The sequence below is a fragment of the Sapajus apella genome, unplaced genomic scaffold (genome assembly GCF_009761245.1).
Source record: "Sapajus apella isolate SASKATOON/1434 unplaced genomic scaffold, GSC_monkey_1.0 scaffold31, whole genome shotgun sequence".
NCBI classification, from domain to species: domain Eukaryota; kingdom Metazoa; phylum Chordata; class Mammalia; order Primates; family Cebidae; genus Sapajus; species Sapajus apella.
Genome location: NW_022436971.1, coordinates 5,974,032 through 5,996,463, shown reverse-complemented (window position 1 = coordinate 5,996,463; position 22,432 = coordinate 5,974,032). Strand labels below are relative to the sequence as shown.

General features: G+C 35.0%; 1 protein-coding gene across 5 annotated transcripts in view; it reads right to left on the bottom strand.

Moving 5' to 3' along the window:
• WDR35 (WD repeat domain 35) overlaps positions 1-22,432 on the bottom strand; it is a 70,782-nt gene that overhangs the window by 11,356 nt on the left and 36,994 nt on the right. For all 5 annotated transcript variants that reach the window (XM_032294047.1, XM_032294048.1, XM_032294049.1 and 2 more), the window contains 10 exons: positions 20,920-21,064; positions 18,684-18,753; positions 15,605-15,658; positions 13,922-14,031; positions 13,244-13,454; positions 8,155-8,235; positions 4,334-4,470; positions 3,815-4,018; positions 1,975-2,121; positions 1,441-1,573 (listed from right to left, as the gene is read on the bottom strand). In XM_032294047.1, coding sequence (XP_032149938.1) covers positions 1,441-1,573; positions 1,975-2,121; positions 3,815-4,018; positions 4,334-4,470; positions 8,155-8,235; positions 13,244-13,454; positions 13,922-14,031; positions 15,605-15,658; positions 18,684-18,753; positions 20,920-21,064 — 1,292 coding nt within the window. The remainder of the gene's footprint in view (positions 1-1,440; positions 1,574-1,974; positions 2,122-3,814; positions 4,019-4,333; positions 4,471-8,154; positions 8,236-13,243; positions 13,455-13,921; positions 14,032-15,604; positions 15,659-18,683; positions 18,754-20,919; positions 21,065-22,432) is intronic.

Below are 22,432 nucleotides of genomic sequence, written 5' to 3'. Positions count from 1 at the left end.
CCAAAACAGAGCTTCCCTGGAAAGTGGTGGCAATGAGGAAGAACCACCACCACCGCCACCACAACAACAACAAATCTTGTTCAGGGGCACTATCCATTTTCAGAAGGTCATTCTTTTCCTTTCAGAATACCTAATTAGCCAGAGGTTTTCCATCCCTAACCCTTCTACAATATTTTTGGAAGTATGAAAGCATATTTTATATTCAACTATCTTTTTTAAAACAACGCTTATATTTTTCTGATTATAAGGGAATACATTCTAATGGTAAAAAAGAATTACAAAACACAAAAAAGTGAAATTACTCATAATCTTACCATTCATAAGAAACCTCTATCAATACTCTGGGGTAATTTCTTAACATCTTTGTCCTATGAATATATATGTATGTGTTTGTGTTATACACAGTCATACAATACATAATTTTGTATCCTGTATTTCCTACTTAAATATTATGTACACCTTCTCATTTTATTAAACATTCCTCTATAACTCAATCTAAAATTTATCATTTTATTATTTGTTATTATAGTTAAAATTACTTAGTATTCACTCAGGAATATTACTTTTCTGGATATCCTACAGCAAAATGTTTTTCGGCTTCATCAGACACATCTAACAGACAGAACAAACAGAGCATACACACTCTTCCCTATACCCAGGGTCCTAAATAATTTTCTTTCCTACTCAAGAAAATCCACAGGATTGAAAATAAAGGTGAGTGAAAATACCATTATTACAGAGATAACTGCTCAAATTCACAATAGGGAAAACTGAATTACCATAATTCTATACTTATTTACTAACTAATGGGCAACATTTTTGAAGTGGAACTCACAATTGATACATGTCCAGACTCTGCAGTTAAGAGCTGCTAGCTCTACAAATATTGCACAGCTCAGTGATTTATATGGTAAACAAATAAAATACAAACATATTTATGGTATTCGACAATTAATTAAGAGGTTCTAGAAGAACATTAGAAAGCAAGGGAACTCTTTTGATTTCTCTTTTAACTTTAAATACTTTATTGTTAATATAACAATAAAAACTGAGCTATCTTTTTAAACTTAAGTTATAGCAAATTCCAAACAATTTCAGATTATTTTGAGGCAAATCCCTACAACATATCATTTCATCTGTAAATATTTCACATATTCAGCTAACATTTAAAAAGCAATTTTATAAATCATAACAGACGACACAAGATTGTGATCATGTTAAAGTAGTAGGAATGTGACTGACTTTTCCCCTCCATTTTCAAGTGTTCTATATTATTTATATATTGCTTTATAATTAAAATAAAAGCATCATTCCATGTCTAAGAAATTATAAAATTACGGATTTTAAATTTTCTTTATTGTGGAATGTGTTTCCTGACTATAACATAAAATTTTATAAAATAAACTAACAATTCCAAAAGCTAAACTTTACAATACCTACTGGAAGTAACTTGTGGTTTTCCGGAAGTGAAATGGCAAGGTTCTCTAATCCGTCATAATCCTCTAACATATAGTAACATTCAGCTAAGCGTTCCTGGTTCCGCCCTTGTACATAATATTGTACAGCATTCAACCTGCAGAAAGAAAAAAGGAAAAACTTTTAAAACTGACATAAGTATATTTCAAAATGAAAAGAATGAAAGCCAATGATTTCTGAAAATAACATACAATAAATAAAAATACTTTTGAAACTTTGTTCAGAAATAAATCATAAAACATCTTAGAATTATAGACTATAGTCTCCAACAGTAGAAAGCTGCCTGGAGCTAAGTACAAGTTTTGTGTTTATACACTCCAAATTTTTATAGTGCTCATCTCACAACTTCACAGGACCTCTGGCTTTCCAAGATGAATCTAGAGCTATCTGAATTTTAGAATTCAAGAAGATGGTCTCTATTTCCCCAGCATTAAGCAGTACTCAGGCGGCTACAAAGTGTTGCATGAATGCTGGAGGTGCTCCAGGTGAGTTACATACCACTTCTGTCGATCGGCAAAGTAGTCTCCAATGGCATTGTTGGCTTGTTCCAGGAGACTGTCATCCGCATCACCAGATCCAGTTTTCAGGAGGTGGAATACTCTAAACCAATCCCCCAGTTTCAGCCGGAGGCCAAGAGCAAGATCCCTACAAACAAAGGCATTCATTCATTCATCTCTTTGACAAATATTTACCAAGAGCCTACTATGTGCTAGATACAGTTCTAGGTGCTCAGACTACAGAGCAGTGGACAATGTGTCTCTCCAAACATTTTAGAAACTTAGCCTGACTAGGTAAGAGGAAATGAGGAGCACCTGGAGGTTATGGCTTGAATGTGTTTCCCCTCCAAAATTCATGTTAAGACTTAATCTCCATTGTGGTAGTATTAAGAGGTAGGGTTTTGGGGAAGTATTATGTCTGCCCTTATGGGCTGATTAATGCCCTTATAAAAGGGTCTCAGGGAGTTTGCCCCCTTTGCCCTTTCACTTTCCACCTTATAAAGGCATAGCATTCAAAGCACCATCTTGGAAGTGAAACAGGGCCTCAACAGACACTAAAACCTGTTGACGCCTTAATCTTAGACTTCCTAGTCTCTAGAACAGTGAGAAAAATATTTCTGTTCTTTATAAATTATCCAGTCTCAGGTATCTTGTTATAGCTGCCCAAATGGACTAAGATACCAGAATAGGGAAACGCAAACAATGTTGTGCCTTTATTTTCCTAGGCTTCCAACTTATTTAGCAAAATTATGATTTAAATAACAATCATTTCTTTTCAGCAATTTCTTAGACATGATCAGGTTTATTTCAAAACAAAGCATAGCGTAAATACATGTGGTTTTTTTTTTTTTTTTTTTTTTTTTTTTTTTGGATGGAGTTTCGCTCTTGTTACCCAGGCTGGAGTGCAATGGCACGATCTCGGCTCACCGCAACCTCCGCCTCCTGGGTTCAGGCAATTCTCCTGCCTCAGCCTCCTGAGTAGCTGGGATTACAGGCACGCGCCACCATGCCCAGCTAATGTTTTGTATTTTTAGTAGAGACGGGGTTTCACCATGTTGACCAGGATGATCTCGATCTCTTGACCTCGTGATCCACCCGCCTCGGCCTCCCAAAGTGCTGGGATTACAGGCTTGAGCCACCGTGCCCGGCCACATGTGGTTTTATATTTCTTTTCAGAACTTAAGTTGTTAGAGATCTCCTGGAAGTATAAATAACATTAATAAAAATGAGATACAATGTTTACAGCTGAAATGAAGTTCAGACAGACTCTCCACCTTGTGGTTCAGTGGCTAAGATTCTCTGCTTTCATAGCTGCTGCCTGGGTTTGATTCCTGGCCAGGGAGACAGGACTTACAGTTCTTTAATTTAAAAGAAGAAATATTTATGATATTCATACATCATTTTATATAAATTAAAAATGAAATATAAAGAACTAAACTCAATCCCTAACTACTTCTGATTTTTATTTTATGCCTCTTGACAACAGAAAATTAAATAATGTCCTAAACAAAGAAAGAAAGAAAGAACTGGAATGATGAGCTATGTCACAAATATAAAAGCTCCCAGTCTCTGTTGTTCTATCATTTTTTCCCACCAAATGAAAAAAAAAAAAAATCTCCCATAGCCATTATTAGACGTAAAAACAGAGAAGAAAACTGCCTCTAGACTATGAAACACAAACTAATGAGGGGCATGTAGAATATCTAGGTTGTAATCCAAACTTAAAATTAATTTCTAAAAGAAACTGTTAATACACCCAATTTATTTATATTCCCCATTTGTAAAAAATAAAATTATGAACCGATTGAGTACTCAGGGATGCCTGTACCTTCGTAACTTACCTTCTGTCCATCTCAAGATACATTCTTTCAGCCTCTTCAAACCTGCCAAAGTAGCCAACAACCTCAGTCTGTTTCATTGACTCACTCAATAGTTTGCCCAAGCGCTTCACAAACTTAATGCCTTGGTAATCTTTGCAGTGCACAAATGCTTGCTCTGCAGTGTGTAGGTCCAGTTTCTGAAGAGCTGCTTCAGCCAGTAGGCGCCTTTATTTTAAAAGAAACAAAAACATAAATATATGTTGCAAATTACTGATAAACTAGTCTTGAATCACAATTCAATTATGATGTCTTTTGTTTCTAGAGAAACACGGTGAAAAGTAACTCATGCAAACATTTTTCAAATAATATTCAGCTTATTTTGAGGACTTCCAAATCTGAAATGAATTTCTATATTTTAAAAAGAAGAGCAAGAATGGAAGTCTATTCCCATTAGGAGGGTAGCAGGGGAGCAGAGACACAGAGCTGGGATTTTAAAAACCTACACCTGACGTCTTGAGAGAGTTTGCTTTTTATAAATACCAAAGTCGGGGGTGTGGATTGTCCTCTATGAATTGAGATGCATCTTCAATTCCAACCTTCTCAATCAGGGCTCGGCTATCTCGCAAAGACCGAATCTCAAAGTTAACTAGGTAATCCTTGTTTGGACGTTCTGGATCCTAAAAGTAAAGATGAAAGCGACAACAACAAAAAATTCAAATACTTGCCTTTAGAGTATGTGTTTCTTTTTTATAATTAAAACCAAAACCATACAAAACAAGAAAAAAAACTGCATCGTAGTATGAGCAAAATAAGGAAGATAAATCCTCATGTTTGGGTCTTTTTAGTTATTTGGAAAACACCCAAAACCCACAAGTAAAGTCCCTCCTGAGGCAATCAGGCGGCCTATAAGGAAAGGGGGACAGAGGAACATGGCGGAAGGGGTCCCTCACAGTTACGCATCCCTGTTTCCCTCTGCTCACATTGGGTTTTCACCTTAAATGGGATAAAATATCTCAAACGCTCAGCACAATGCCTAGCTGTACTATTCACAGTATTCAAGTCATCATCTCAGAAATGACCCAATGCCCTCCTGCAAAATTTTGAACAGGTATGCCATCCTGACTGAAACAGAGCACTCCCAACTCTTTTCTGGCTGCTGAATTACTTATCTATCTCTTCAACTCCTCTACCTGAGGCCAAGAACTGTGTCTTATTGGCTCTTAATTAACAGTTGCTGAATTAATGAATAGATGAACTTTGATTAAATCATTTTACCATTGAGAGTCTTCTTTACCTAAAAAACTTCATAGAATTCAACATAATCATCAGTTAGAGCAACAGGCATTTTCAGACATTCTAGAGCTTCTGGCAATCGGAAATTATGGGCCTTTCTTGAAAAACACTACTAATGATGAAATCCAGCCAACTAAAAGATTAATCAAAATAAAGAACTATGTGCAGAGAAAATGTAGTAAAAAGCCTGGTAATAACTTTGAATTCTTATTTTCAGTTGTTTAGTCTTAATATTTAAATATGTTAAGTCTTTAAATATATTAAGACTAAACAACTGAAAATAAGGATTACTAGACAAAATTAAAATGTTCTAAATCTTGACAATGTAAAAATAACATAGTTACAAAAGGAGAAAGAGAAATGTAAGAATGTTATCTTTTAGAGTGGAAAGACAATACTTTTAAAAATTAAAATATAGTTTAAACTAATAACTTCTTGGTTTTCCATAATTCTTCTCAACTCAGGAAAACAGTATTGTTTGTAGTGGAAAAATATTATCTAAAACTCTAGAATTCCTTTAAACTCACTTTCAGGTTATCTAATTAAATTAACACCAAAAAAGTGGATTGTACAATGGTGCCATTTTTATAAAATTCCTTCTGTTCATCTATCTAACTCTATCAAATCCGTATTTCCAAATATAACTTACAGCTATAAGGAATAATGTTCCGATGTTTAACCGTAGTGACTAAAATATCTGACTGGTGGAATTTAGGGTTTTTCTTTTTAACTTTTTTCAGTACTTTCCTGTACTGCTAGAATTCTATATAATTCTGCCACTTTTTTAAAGCAATAAAGTAGCCACTTTAAAAAACTGATTTAACCAACACTTTCTGAAAACCAACTCTGTATCAGACCCTTGCTAGATGTTAGAGATTCAAGAAGCTCACTGTCTATTAAACCACTAAATATATAAAAACAGACAAGATATTTCAATTACCTGTTTGATTCTACCCACTTATGACTGACTTATGACCGTTTTTTTTAAAGGGCACTGGAAAAACCAAATCTTCAAAAATAAATAATAACAATAATGTCTTCTTTCCCTAAATTTTTTGGGAAAGAAGACAAGCAGAAAAACATCTTCTGGCTGGGCATGGTGGCTCACACCTGTAATCCAAGCATTTTGGGAGGGTAAGGAAAGAGTTTCACTTCAGCCTGAGTGTTCAAGACCAGCCTCGGGCAACATGGCGAAACCCCATCTCTACAAAAAAATACAAAAAATTAGCCAAGCATGGTGACCTGCACCTGGGATCCCAGCTACTCAGGAGGCTGAGGTGGGAGGATCACTTGAGCCTGGGAGGCAGAGGCTACAGTGAGCCACAATGGCACCACTGCACTCCAGCCTGGGCAATAAAGAGAGACCTTGCTAAAAAACAAAAACAAACAAACAAACAAACAAAAAAGACATCTTTCTTCACATGTAAGAAAAAGGAAAAAATATTATCTGGTGGTACTGTATTCAAGTTAAACAGGCAATGAAATAAGTTCATTAGTTTTACAAGTCGTATACCTTAAACAGGGACAATAAAAGTGCTATCCACATAGAAAAAAGTCAAATAGTCAAATCTGGAGGTTACATAATCCTAGGTAATAACAGCCCAGATTCCATTTTTGATGGTTGGCTGCTGACAGCTTTTAAACTTCACCCCTCCCTCTTCCCCTCTGCCTCACATGGGCAAGCTGATGAAAAAGCCCAGATGCTCCTTCCTTTGTCGCCAGTGAGTTTCAAACCACATAAGCCCCTACCCATTAAAATCCTCACCCCAGACCCACGCTCTAACTACTAAACAACAACACCCTCAAGCCAGTCTCCTTTTCCTCTGAAATGCTCTGCAGCTATTTCAGACAGCTTGGGAAGCCCGCGCTTCTCTCTCCTAAAAGCCTCATTATGGAAGATACATTCTTGGTGTGTCTATGGTATCACCAAGCTTTACACCCAAACCAAATTTTGGGTGGGGGCCCACCTGTTGTCACATGGTGATTATAATACAGAAAAATGAAACTGGTTCACAATAAAAGAGCCATAATTTACATATCAAACCCAAATATGAAAACCTATTCCAAATTGCAACTAACTGCTAGAAATTTTAAATCTACAGTCTCAATTCAAAAACTATCTATATTACATAGAAAAAGTTAATGCTTTGGCTAAAATGAAGTTAAAACTTTCTCAGTATACTCTTAAAGAAAAAAAATTCTCAGAGGATGGTCAACGAAGGCCAATGCAGGGGTTCAAAATCATGTCTTGAATTTTTTTTTTAAAAAAAGCATTATTTACAAAATCTGGAAAAAAATGGAAAGGTAGGTCTCTAAAAATATGTTACTGGCCGGGCGCAGTGGCTCACACCTATAATCCCAGGACACTGGGAGACTGAGACAGGCAGATCACCTGAGGTCGGGTGTTCGAGACCAGCCTGACCAACATGGAGAAAACCTGTCTCTACTAAAAATATAAAATTATCTGGGCATGGTGGCACATGCCTGTAATCCCAGCTACTCGGGAGGCTGAGACAGGAGAATCACTTTAACCCGGGAGGCAGAGGTTGCAGTGAGCCAAGATCACACCATTGCACTCCAGCCTGGGCAACAAGAGGAAATTCCATCTCCAAAAAAAAAAAAGAAAGAAAAAAAAAGTTACTCAATATCTTAAGAACCAGAAAACGGCTAAACTCTTAAATATTTCTTTAGTACCTCTTTGTTATTACTGCAAAAACAGTTACAACAATTAGCAATCATTTTTTTTTTAGCTCTCACTTGGCTATACTATAGCATTGTGTGAATTGCTTTTCATATATTGTCTTACATAACAACAATCCTATAAGTATTATTATTATCCATATCTTATAAAGGCAATAACTGAGACTCATACGTTTTTATCATCATTTTACAGGAAAGGAACCCCTGGCTCCACACTGTTAATCAGGCCATACACTGGGGCGAAACCCCATTTTTTTAAAAAAGGATTATTTAAAAATCCTTTTTTAAAGGATTTTTACACAGCCTGGTCCAGAAATACATAATGCCCAGTCATGCTAGCAACAGAAATGTAACTTTTTAGGAATTACCTTTAATAGCTCATCCAAAAGAACAGATTTAATTTCTAAATCCTCAAAATTACAAATATATCCAGAGGTCTGAATGGGTTCCTTTAAAGACAAAAGCAAATGTTATGTTACATTATGCAAAATTTCCTCTCTTTTAACAAATCATGTTTTTAAATTTTATTATCAGAGTTTTCAGGTAAACAGAAGAGAGAATGTCATTAACACCCATACACCCATAACCTAAATAATTAACATTTTGGTAAATATGCTTCATTTAATTTCTTGGCTGAAGTATTGTAAAGTAAATATAGTAAATTATGAACATCATGATATTTCACCCCTAATACTTCAGTACATATCTTTAAAACATAATACTTTTCTCTTACATGGCTACATTACTATGATCACACCTTACATAATTAATATTAATTATCTAATAGCATCTAATATTCAGTTCAATTTTCTCAATAAAAAAGTCACATAGCTTGAAAATTCTAATTCATGCAATTCAATATTAAAATTAATTCTTCATAAAACTGATAAACACTATATTTGTATGTAAGCCCATCTGTCAAAGAAATCCCATACCATACTGAACAGTCTCTCCTCTGTAACATGAGCCAGAATGCATTCCTGATATATTTCCTACATAAGAAGATTTATTTGCCAATATGAAAGTGCATGAGACTGTTATATGTCTGTCTCTTATCCTAGTGTCATACAGGCTTGTTGAAATAAAGAATAGGATATGCATATTATAAAGTAGCTGGCCTAGATCTTCAGTAGAAAAAAATGGTATCAATATTATATAGACAAAAATAAATAAACTGCCGATATACTTAATACCTGTAAGAATACTATAAAGATTAGAATAATGTCTGGTAATAGAAATAGTATCAGACTGCAATTTTTAAAACTATGTGTGTGTATATATATCATAAAGTAGAAAGTAACCAAAATCCAAATGAAATAACATTTCAGATTTATAATTCTGAAAGTTGGTCCTTCACATATAATTCAGAAATTATAATGAAAAGAAGATACCAAAAAGATTAAAAACAAAAGGTTAAAAACAATCGTATTTAGTTTGACTTTAGTATGTTTAAGCATGTGGCTCTAGTATATCTACTATGAGAGTTTAGAGGGTTTTTAAAATGTTTTTCAGGGCAGGCCTGATGGCTCATGCCTTTAATCCCAGCACTTTTTGAGGCTGAGGCAAGAGGATCATTTGAGGCCTAGAGTTTGCGACCAGCCTGGCCAACACAGTGAAACCCCATCTGTAAAAAAAAGTTACAATAAAAAAGTGTTTTTTCTTTTAAAAAGTGCAAATTGTTGAATAAAATAGTCAAGTCATATAAGGAAATTTCATAAAACCCTTTTATTACCTTTAAAAAGGGTTGTATTACATAAAGGTAAATAATATGTTTAAGAGCAAAAAACAAAGAATCAAAACAAAATTTAATTCAAAAAGAAAGCATATGTAGTAAGATATTTCTTACAGAGTATAGGGACCTTTTGCATACCTTGATTATTTCAATACTATATGTAAACCAAATATATTTGTATAAACACACGTATCATTAAATTTTTTTTTTATTTTTGGCTAGACAGTGCAACAAAACAAGATAATCAAAAGATAAATTCATAAAAGATGATCTATGGAAAAAGAAATACTACCAAAACGAAAGGGAGAAAGATGGAGAGAGATATCAAAAAACTAAGAGTTTTAAAAAAAATCTGATTATTAGTACATAGGTAAATATACACATTTATGTAATTCATCTTTTTAATATTCAACTTCTGCTTGGATTAACCAATTTTCTTTAGTTTCCAAAATGCATTAGCTATCCATCTACACACTTCATTTAAATATGAAGTTTCAGACGAGCAGGGTACTCTCACCTAAGCAGTATGCAAGACACTTCTTTTTATCAAAAAAGTATCCAAAGCTTTAATAATCTACACTATACCAAGAAATATTGGCACCCTTATTCAGCACACAAGTCAGAAGGCCTCATAACATTTACAATATAATGAGTATCCGGAAGTACACTTATTTGTCCTACAATTTTAGCATATTGTGACATACTGACATTTGCATATACCTACCTAAGTGAATTTAGGGATTATAGTACCTAATTTTAGCTAACCCTCACAAATTGGACAAGTGGCTTCAAAAGCTTCTTGCGAAGAACTTGTAGATGGAAAGTCATATTGATAATGCAAGCACAAGCAAACAAGGAAAGGCAGAACTGACACCGCTCTTACCCCAGCACCAAACCCTGTATCAGTCACATTACAGTGTGAAAACAATGACAATCCTATCAAGTCTGACCAAAAGTCAGCTAAAAGGTCAAAATCATCAAGAAGAATATTTGAAACATGAGACTTTTATCCACTAAGTTAACAAAACCTTGATCTAAAATGTGCATTATGCTGATATACTAGCTAATGGTAGTTATGAACCATAGCAATTAGCATGACATATAAAAATAAAGTTATGTCATCTGGTAAAATTTATTTTTCTCATTCTTTTAAAATTTCTATTTTGGGGCATGATTCATAATATATTAATATGGCCGGTCATGTAAATAATTTATAAATAAATATGTATATATAAGAGCATACAGGTATATTCAAAAATTTGGAAGCCCCTTGTTTGGAAAATAAGCCAATACACAAAAATGAGAGTCTGGTTGATGAAATTATGAGATATGAAAGAAACATGAATATGAAATTGCAGTGCCAATGAGAAGGAAGAGCCAAGAAAAAGAACAAAAGAGTGCAATCAGTACCTTCAGAGGGTCACTGGAGATGAAAATGATCAAGCAGGAAATATCAACATTAAATATTCATCTCCTAATTCTCGAAGGAAATGTGCTTTATCAGTTAATTAAAACTTTGCACACAGATGGCATCTTTTTCTCTCAAATAATCTGAAGACTTACAACTTAAATAAAGGTACGAATCTAGACTTCTTAACAACACTCAAATAGAGAAAAATATATTATGTTATTAGCTGTCAGACACTAACTTATCTCCTAAATAACAATACAGAATACTATGTCCTGAAGGAACATATTATTAAATACAGCTCAGAAGATCCAGTAAAACAGACAGATCTTCTCTGTTTTGAAGAGATCATGTTCTTACATGATCAGTAAGCAGCTAGAAGAGCAAATGAGCAGAGTAGCTAAACCAGCTGTGACCACACCGAGCCAGTGTCCTCGTGAATGAAAAGAACAGAACAGCATCATTTATAAAGAAATCCAGACAGCTGGAAGGTTGTAAGAAATCCATCTAGCTCTAAATCTAACAGAAATTGAACTACATGCCAAACCAGAAAACAAATTCAAATTAAAAAATAGTCTGTTTTTTAAAAGGCTGTTCTATTAAAACTACTTAAGAAACTCTTTTCACCAGGCAAAGATTTCATTTGGTACCAGGCTGATCATGTGTGCTATATTCACATTACGAGCAGCCAGATATAACAAACATTCTCACTTCTCCAAGCATATGATTTGTGAGTTAGTATGAGTGGGGCTAAGCATAGAAAAAGACTCTTAACATTCAAAAAGTATTCTACTCCCATCCTCAAGGTTATCCTGTGATTACCTGTCAAATTCTCACAATTGTTTTGTGGCAAAAATTAAATTTCCCTTGGACCCTTGAAAGAAGCCCATGCTTACAGGTCAAATGCCGCAGCCCTGAATCTGAACGCCTTTCCTTTGAACCATTTCTCAGGGTCAAAGAATCACAAAGATCCTAAGACTTGTAAAAGCTTTAACAGAGCCTTTGAGGGCACTTTACATCAAGGCATTTGCCAATCTAAAATTCCTGAGTAGGGCTCAAATGAGGAAATGTAAAAATAACTTAGGATATTAAGGGGGCAAACAGTTTACCATTAAATACGTACATTACTCCAGAAGCCCTTTGGCAGCTCAGGGGCCCAAGCATGCAATTCCTTCCCAAGAAGGAAGCTATACATGCAAACAAATGGAAATGAACGATACAAAGCATTTATTAACTTATTCCTTATTATTTACAAGATTAGAGTACAGGAGGAGTACAGAAAATTCCAAATTGAAAATGCATTACTAATTCAAAAGTCATTTAGAAGGTTTATCTTCTTAATGATGTTTTGATTAGGTTACCATTCAACTTATTTTGTATTTCCTAAATACAACAGCTGACAGGTGGCTGGAGTACACTAAGTGACAGGAAAATCCAGAGCATACAAAGGTGGCTTCCTCATACCCAAAAGAGAGACTGACCACTGCCTGTACCTGCATATTTGTAAGTATCGCTGGGTTAAGAAAGAACACAGATTTGTGAGTGGTATGGTAAACATAAATAGAAATAAGACAAAGTAAGCACAGAATAAAGTGAACAAAGAGACAGAAAAGAATGAATGTGTAAGGCAATTTGAAAACTGTATTTTTTTTTATTAGGTTGTTTTAAGAAATTCTGGTAAATAAGACTACTGATTTTCTTAAGTTTGACAAGGAAAAAAAAAGACTAGTGACCATGGTTCCACCTTTTTTTTTTTTTTTTTTTTGAGACGGAGTTTCACTCTTGTTACCCAGGCTGGAGTGCAATGGCGCGATCCCGGCTCACCGCAACCTCCGCCTCCTGGGTTCAGGCAATTCTCCTGCCTCAGCCTCCTGAGTAGCTGGGATTACAGGCATGCGCCACCATGCCCAGCTGATTTTTTGTATTTTTAGTAGAGACGGGGTTTCACCATGTTGACCAGGATGGTCTCGATCTCGTGACCTCGTGATCCACCCGCCTCGGCCTCCCAAAGTGCTGGGATTACAGGCGTGAGCCACCGTGCCCGGCCAGTTCCACCTTTTAAAAAGAACAGATAAATAAATGCCTAGGAAGTACCTTTCAGAGAAAGTGGAGAATATTTAAAAGGTAAATCTTTTCTCACATAAGACCAAATATTTTTTAAATCCACAGAAATGTTTCTATTTATTTTCAGAAATTCATGCAGCTATGTTGGCACTGCTGTTCAACAAACCTCTTAAAAAAAAAAGGGGGGAATCATCCAGGTTTTTATATTTGGCTCATTATTTACAGACTGCTAACACTCATTTCTTGTTTTTACCTCAGGATCCAAGTTTCTGAAAACATACATTCTTGTCTTCTCCATCATTGCAAACAAATCAGGATTATCTTTGGCCCACTTCATATCCCAGACATCTTTTCGTTCCAGTTTTAACAGCTCGCCGACTACGTGCTGTCCTGTACTGTCCGTTACTCGAGCGTCCAAGTCAAAGAAAGTTAGAACTCCTGAGATGTCTATGATAGCAAGACGGCTGAAAATAATGCAGTTAGAGAAAAGGAAAAAACTGTAAAATTACTATCAGCAATCATGAGACTATAATTACCTATGGCCATTCTTCTTCAAAATCCGATTACCAGAAACCTGGAATATAGTAGAAATGGCTTTAATTTTTTTAAATAAATTTGATACAAGATATGGACTACTGTCCATTTTGCTCTCTTCTGAGGAAAATGTATCCAAAGAGATGAAACCAACTAGTCTGAAACATAACATAGCCTCAATGCTTTTAAGCTTTAAGAGTAAAAAATTGTACTAGGACTTTCATATGCCCAATGAAAGACATTTAAGCCAAATGCAGTATAAAATAAAACCATACTAAATTTTAAGGCAAGTTCATAATAGACACACCCATCTTTACATTTATTACATACAAGTCTAACAATCCCAACTGATAATTTCTAAGTCTAACATCTACATGAGCAGAGTTTTCAGACTTACCTAGAGTTGCAATTCAAGGATAACTGGTAGGACCGACAATTAAGGGAGTATTTTTGAATCAAACCAACATTAGGTAGACTGTATCTCTGAATGGTGCCAGATTCACGACCCTATGGAAATTACTTTTGATTACTTAAGCATATGCTTATCATAATAATATTAAACTACAACTATCTCTCTATATGTCTATACATTTAATACCACAGCAAATTCTCAATTCTGATAATGAATCATGTTCTTACTAATTAAACCTTTTTCAAACAGCTGAAAGTATTCTAATTTTTTTCATGTAATGTTCAAAAAAGGAGTCAGAAACCTAGCACTTTGGTAATACACGAATTCTGGTAATACACGAATTCTGACATCACAAGGAAAAAAATCTCAAGTTATTTGTATCTGTTGTCTAGGTTAATATTCAGGGCACATTAAAAGTTAAAACATAAAGTACTTGTTGAGTTAAATTACATATGCATATGAAAAATCAACAGAAGATCATATGAAATAGCTGTAGCCATCCATCTCATACTACTTTTTAGCAAAGAAAAGATGATCTGAATGCAGTGATACCATGAGTATTAATTTAAATATGTTTAAAAAATAAAGCAGCATATAATTTTCTACACAACTCAGGGCAAATCCTAAGGTTGACAGATCAACAGTAAGTACAATGCCATGAGAGAACTGTGGGTTTCAAACCCTTGGCTGCCTCAGGCCATGGCAGTGGGACAAAGTAGAAGTCTCCACACGGCTGATCTTTAACTCTCCTCTTTTTAATCAGAGAACCACTGCTTTTGCAGCATGAGTCTCATGAGGGCTTATCAGAAAGGAGGGAATACTATAGAAATACTAGGCTCTTGACATCCCCCGCCCCATAAAATTAGCTTATGGCTGAGGAATGTAACTAGAACTGGAATATGTATTATTAAGGTTGTGTTTACATAATCCAAATGCAATAACCTCAGCAGGATTACTGTATTAAAGTAAACATTTATTTCTAAAATTAATATTTTCACATCTCAGAGCTCAAGAAAAGACACTATGCCATTGATTCTTTTTGAAAAATTCAACTGAAATTTGCCATAGGCTTCTCTATGTTTTAGTGGCTGGCAAACATGCTACCTCATCATTCTAAGTGTTATGAAAGTAGCTGAGCCAAAGCACTTTCTCCAACATAAAATATCAGGCTACACAAAGGAGGAAACTTTCTAAGACCAACTACCACCATGCAATCTCCCCCACATCCACCAGTCTTCCATAGGGCTCATTCCAGCCAGCATTAGAAACTGTAAGGGTACTCTGTTTTCTCGGCTGGTCATCACTCTACTGCTTTCATAAATAGCTGTTTTTTGCAAACGGTTAATAATCTGTGAAGAAAGCTTTATAACTTTCTTATTTCTTTCACTGAACTTATATTCAGGGTATAGTAAAACTTGGGGTGCCCACAAGATGATACTCAAATCCAGAACCCACCCATTGCTTTACTGTAATTTTTTTTTTTTTTCTTTCAGAGACAGGGTCTTGTTATGTTCCCAGTCTAGTCTCCAACTTCTGGCCTTAAGTGATCCTCCTGCTTCAGCCTCCGAGGAACTGTGATTACAGACATGGGGCACCACATCTGGCTCCTATCATATTTTTATAATTTAAACAATTATTATTCATAAAATAAGTTTTTGAAAAACTTACCACAATCAATATCTTATCTGATGCAGTTATGGCACAAATTGGATCCCTTGTGCCCTAAAATAAATTAATCAATCGTTACTATTCAACAAACATTTATTGAATAATCTGGTACAAAGTAGTATGTAATTCACTAAGCAGTCAATATTTATTAACTTAGCCAACATTTATTTACTGAGCACTTACTATGTGCCAACCAATGAACTAAGCACTAGACATACTCAGATGAAAACTTTACCCTCAGAGATTACTCAAAAGTCTACTGGAGAAGACAGTGAACTAAACACCTCATTTCAGGACAGTATGATAAAAGAAGAGGTAGAAACAGAGGTTATAAGAGCATTTACACCAAGATAGGCAAAAACCTGAGCTCAGGCCTATAAGAGAAACAGACAGCAGAAGGCCCAGCACATATTAAATTGAGGAAATGTAAGAAGGCATGGCACCGCAACAACCTGGACAATTCTCTAGGGCATTACACTTAGTGAGAAAAAGGCAATCTCAAAAGGAGGCATACTATATGATTCTATTCATAAAACATTCTCAAAGTGACAACACTACAGAGATGGAGAACACATTAGTGGTTGCCATGGAGCAAGGATGGGGCTGGAGAGTGGGTGAGAAAATTAAGAATGAGATAAGATCCCTTATGGTGATAAAATTAGGTAATCTACACACACATCTATTAGCACATGTAAAAACTGCTGAAAACTGACTAAGCTCATAGTCTAGTTACAGTACTGCACCAATGTCATTTTCCTGGTTTTGATACTCTACTACAATTATATAAGATGTTACCACTGAAGAAAGCTGAGTGAAGGGACCCTTTTTGCAATTTTCTATTAGCCTACAACCATTTCAAGATAAAATGTTTTTTAATAAACTTTTTTTTAAGCCAGCATGATACATTCAGGAAATTTCAAGTTGTTTGCCACAGCTGGTATCTGAGGAATGCGCTAGGGAAGAGAAGAGGGCCAGGAAGGCGGAGTGGTTGTGGCTATTTCTACTTTATTCTGAAAAATATGGGAACTTACAGTTTATAATTGGGGAGGGGAGGAACTATATGTAATATGATTAGCTTTATATTTTAGAAAGGTTCCAGTGACCAGAAGTATGATAAATAGATTGCCATAGTGCGGAAAAATGAAAGTAAAGAGACTATTCTATACTGTTCAGTATGGTAGCCAGTAGCTTCATGTCACCATTTAAATGTAAACTTCAATTAATGAAAGTGAAATACAATTTAAAATTCAGTTCTTCAGTTGAAATAGCCACATTTTAAGTACTCAGTAGTCACATATGGCTAGTGTCTACCACACTGGATAACAAAGATATACAGTACTTCCATTATCACATGAAGTTCTATTGGGCAGTGCTGGATGAAAAGTATTAAAGTGATCTAGGCAGAAACTAATAACCAATACAGGGATGGAAAGAGGAAAGCCAGTTTGAGAGCAATTTAGGAGACAGAATCAAGAGGACTTGGTGATTTATTAGACATGGGAAGCAAGAGAAAATGAGTTCTCATGATTCTTGCATAGGTGGTGAAGCCATCCACTGATATACAGAATATATATGGAGAAATGAATTGGGAGGGAAGCTGAATTCAGCCTCAGACAGATTAAACTTGGGGTGCTTTTGAGCAGCTCAATGTCTTGCTATCCAGATGGCAAGAAATATTTATTCAGAAATCAAAAAAACTCAACATTGAAACTATACATATTAAAGTCAATGGTATATGGTTAAAGAGTTGGATTTCAATAAGAACACTAAGAAGAGTGTATTAATAGGTTTAAAAAAAAAGTAGATAATTTAGGGTTAGACATTAGGGAATACCACAAAAAGAGATGCATAGATGAACACTTGACAAAGAAGACTGAGATGGAAAGTCAGCTAGAGATAAAGCCAGGAGTGTGGTTTCATGAAAGCCAAGAAGAAAAAGGTGGTCATTAAAAATATTAAATGTAACGTTTAGATCAAATAATATAAAGACAGAAAAAGACCTATCAGACTTGGCAATTCAAAGTCCTCTGGAAACCAGAATGCAATGAAATGCAGATGGAATGAGCAGTAGGAGAAAGATGAATACAGAATAGTCTTTCAAAAACTCAGCTATGAAAGGACAAAGAGAGAAGACAGTAGTTGGAAGAAGACATGTGGCTGACAATGGAAACTTCTGTCATTTTTAAGATGGCATCTAATTTAATTTATGTGAGGGTACAGGGAAAAAGCTGGTTGATGATGAATCAATTTCCTACAAGTTCCCTAATAAAAGCAACTGTTTCTTATTCACCAGTAGATTCCCAGAATCTATTCCAATGTCTCACACATAACAGAAATTCAAAAAATACTTATTGAAAAAAATGGATGGATATGTAGATGACTAGACGAACTCTGGCATGTTCCAGTAGCTACATCACTAGATCTGCTGTCAAAAATATTAAGCTTGAACCTTTGCTTTGTTACTTAATTATTTTATGATCCTGAGTAAATCAGTGAACTTCTCTACCAGTTTTCTAACCTATAAGAGAGAAGGTGACATGCTGCTTGACTTACAGAGTTTTGAGCATCAGATAAGAAATCAGACAACAGTTTTATAAACAATAGGCACTGCTTTAAATACTCTGAGAAAATCATGTCCAAAACTACTGCAATATAAAATTATATTAGTTTGTAAACAAAAGCACATTTTCATAAAGGAACAATTAACTATATTATCTGCAAAATATGGGCACTCACTAATACGCCAGGGGTGACAGACCAATTCATGGTCAACTGATAGATAAAGGGACAGTCAGATGGGAAGGTGTGAGGAGGGGAGGAGGAGTTATGTTTTCTAATATTTTTAGATATTTTGCTTTTCTAAGTAGTATTAGCTACTTATCACCACCTACCACCTTTATTTTAGTTTAAGAGTTTTTAAGATATAGGAAAAGGTTTTCAGAAGAGAAATTTTTTAAAGAATTGCTAAAATAATATCCTATTCACTGGAAACAAATTATTTTTCAGGTTTCAAAACAAAATTACAGTCTTTTCAAATCTACAGATGTTAATATTTTCTGAAAAAATTAAAATCACCTACTTGAATGGCCTTACTGTAATCAAGCACACCATCCATTGATCCAGAAGGGGTATCATCAACATGATAAATTCTGCAAAAAAGATTCAAATTTCAAAGAAAGTTTCAGTATAGTTTATACTATTTCATAATCCCTAGAATAAATGATTGGATGACATCAATTAATACTGTTATTTAATATAAAAATTCTGATTATTTTAGAGTTCTCAACATAGTTAAATCTTAATAAAGATAAAAACTATCTACCAGGTATTTACTAGTTATATGAATGATATGTTCCTGAAAGCTGAACCAAAAACATATCTGAACATCGAATCATATGTTCCTGATGAATTTCTTTAAGCCCAGAGAGATATTTTACCTTACTCTCCATCTAAACGTCAGTGAAGAATAACATCTAATTCACTAACTTTCTCTGTTGTTTCTCTGTAATTTCTCTTCTATCATGTGTTCAATAAAAGTAAAACACGTGGATTTAGGAGGTTTTAATTAATGGGACTTCTGCTCTAAAGTAAAGAAGTCTTTCCTGCCCTTTCCTGTATTGGGAAGAGGTATCACTTTTGGACATCCAATATCTCTCTAGTACCTGTCCCTGTATTATTATTTTTTAAATAAATTTAAGGAGTACAAAAGTACAGTTCTGTTATATGGATACATTGAGTAGTGGTGATATCTGCGCTTTTAGTGCAACCATGACCCAAGTGTACACATTAATTTCTCATTCCTTACTCCCCACTTCCTTCCCTCCCTTCTGAGTCTCCAGTGTCTATTATTTCACACTGTATGTTTATGTGTACACATTAGTTACCTTTCACTGGTAACCTTTGGCAAATAATTTAAGCTCGTGTGTCTGTTTCTTCTTTGCAAAACAAGAATAATGAGCACTGATTAGATTTATCAAAGTGTCTGGTACATAAGAAGTACCCAGTAAATATTAGCTGTTATCACCATCATCAACTGTACTTTAGAGATGAGGAAACTGAATTCTAGGGGGGAACCTGCCCAAAGTTATTCAAACTAGTACACATATTCCAGATAGAAATACAAGGAAATGCTGCCTTGTTGATTTAAACAAAAGCCAGAATCTCTTAAGCAGCTACAAGAAGACACTCTGGAGAGGCTAAACTTTTTGCCCCAACTTTGTCCTAAGATCTACCTGCCCCCACAAGATTGCAGGCCTCTGCTCATTATTGCTGCCATGGTAAGTTCTACTAGCATGAGAACTACCTCATGCTGTCCTCAAAGAGGCCAAAGATTCTTTACATTTGGTCTTCCAGCACCACTGAGAACACAAGATATAACATTTTTCAATGTTTTTTTCCTGCCTCCACCCAAAATACTTTTACTGGGGAACCATGTCCTATCTTAGTATATGAGTGAATCTTAAAGGGAAGGCAAGGGGAGTCTGCATTAAGATCTCAAGGGTGTGAGGGAGGATAAAGATTTGAAAAAGTAACCTAGCATTTCTGTCATGACTCTTCCACTCACTTCTGCCAACACAGCTATGTCCCCATTAAGAATCCTTAGGTTAAAACATTCAACAAAAGGCTTTACTTACAGGCTTAGAGTAACAACAGAAGAACAGCAAACATGGGCTACCACTAATGGAGACAACATAACTTACAGCATCTCTTTGAGACTTACTGTGGGGAATCCCTCTATTCTGGCTCCTAACCTCTCTATATGGCAGAGCCCTTTTTACCCCACTTACTAGAGGTAAAGTAATTCCAACTCCAGACTCCTTGGAATCCAGAGCAAGAAGCAGCAGCTAAGTCCCCCGTTCACCCCACCTAAAGACTTCTTCCATATGTGTGCCTGAAGGCCTGCCTTTCTTCTAGTCAGTGATATTAGAATCATACCCACCCTCTTGGGAAGACCTATACCACTAAGGTATAGGAATAAAGCCTTAGTTAGATCCTTGGCTCTCAAGTGAATAATCATATTTTAGTATAGCATATTAACCCTAATCTAGTGGGAAGGCTGAGTGAGGACAGCCATTTCCTAATAAAAACACAGCCTCCCAATCTTTATCTCTAAGGGTTTTTTAAATTACGCCATGCTACCTCTCTTTTATTTTAATAAATTTAAACAGATAAATTTTAAAGACAAATTAATTGAAAACAGCCTTTCTACTAATCAAGACACTTTACAGTTACCAAGCACGACAATTTATGATTACTATGTTTGACTTAAATATGATATGGTTGAGTTACTAAAAAGTATGTATCAAAGGACATACCTTTCTCTCCCTTCTTTTCGAGACCGTGTGATCTGATTAATTTCCACTGCCGTGAGCTTCTTTGCCACGTGATATTGCCAAGTATAAAATGCTTCTTTCGAGGCTGCTATCACATGCGTTTTGGTCATTGCAACAAATAGTGGTACTGTTAAAAATAACATTAAGATAATTTATAGTTATACAGAATCACAAAATGTTTGTGCCGCAAAGGACTTTGGTAATCACTGAGTTCAACCCCTCATTTTATAGACAATAAACCCCCATGTAGTCTCAAAATACCCACATGCTGTCTCTGAAATCAGAAAAGAACCAAAAGCTTGTAGAATCATACAAAAATACTAACTCGAAATGGATCAAAGACTCAAATTCAAGGGCTAAAGCCATAAACACTTAAAAGAAAACTTGGGAGTACATCTTTGTGACCTTTGGTCAGGCAATAATTGCCTTTTTAGATATGACATCAAAAACACAGATGACAAAAGAAAAATTGGGTAAGTTGGACTTCATCAAAATTAAAAACATTTGTGATTCAAAGGACACTATCAAGAAAGTAAAAAGACAACCCACAGGATGGGATAAAATATCTGCAAATCATGTATCTGAGAAAAAATTATATCTAGAAAATATAAAGAACTCTTACAACTCAATAATAATGACTAATAGCCCAATTTAAAAGTCAGCAATGGATATGAATAGACATTTCTACAATGAAGATATACAAATGGCCAATAAGCATATGAAAAAGATGGTCGATATCATCAGTTATCAGGGAAGTGCAAATCAAAACCACAATGAGATGCCACCTTACCCCCACTAGGATGGCTAGAATCAAACAGTCAGACAATAACAAGTGTTGACAAGGATTTGGAGAAATCTGGGAATATAATATGCTGTGTCCACCTTGTAAAACATTTCAGCAACTCCTCAAAATGTTAAATATAGTTACCATATGCCTCAGCAATTCCACTCCTAGGTATATGCCCAAGAGAAATAAAAACATGTCCACACAAAAACTCCAATGCTGATGTTTATAACAACATTATTTATCATAATCAAAAGTAGAAAGAACCCAAACATACATTAATTGAAAAATGGAAAAACAAAATCCCACTTCTTTCTCCTTCCCATGTTCACTACCAATTATTACTTGGTTCAGGCCTTTATCCTTTCTTCTCAACTCACATCTTATATTTCTACTCCAGTTTAGAAAAGAAAAATCTCCCAAGTCCCTCCCTAAAGAATATGTTCTTCTAAACAAATACTTTTTATTATTTCTAATATGCATTGGAAATATATTCTCCTAAACAAATAATTATTTTTATCTGTTCCATTTCTTAGAGAACATTTAATTGAGCTCCTACTGTACTGTATATCCTTTTATGAAGTAGAGTCTCATCGAATCCATCTTATGGATAAATAAACAGAGGTTTAAAAAAGTAAAACAACTTGCCCAAGGTCAAAAAACTCAAAATAAACAACATAAAATTAAACATTCATACAAAATACATAAAAG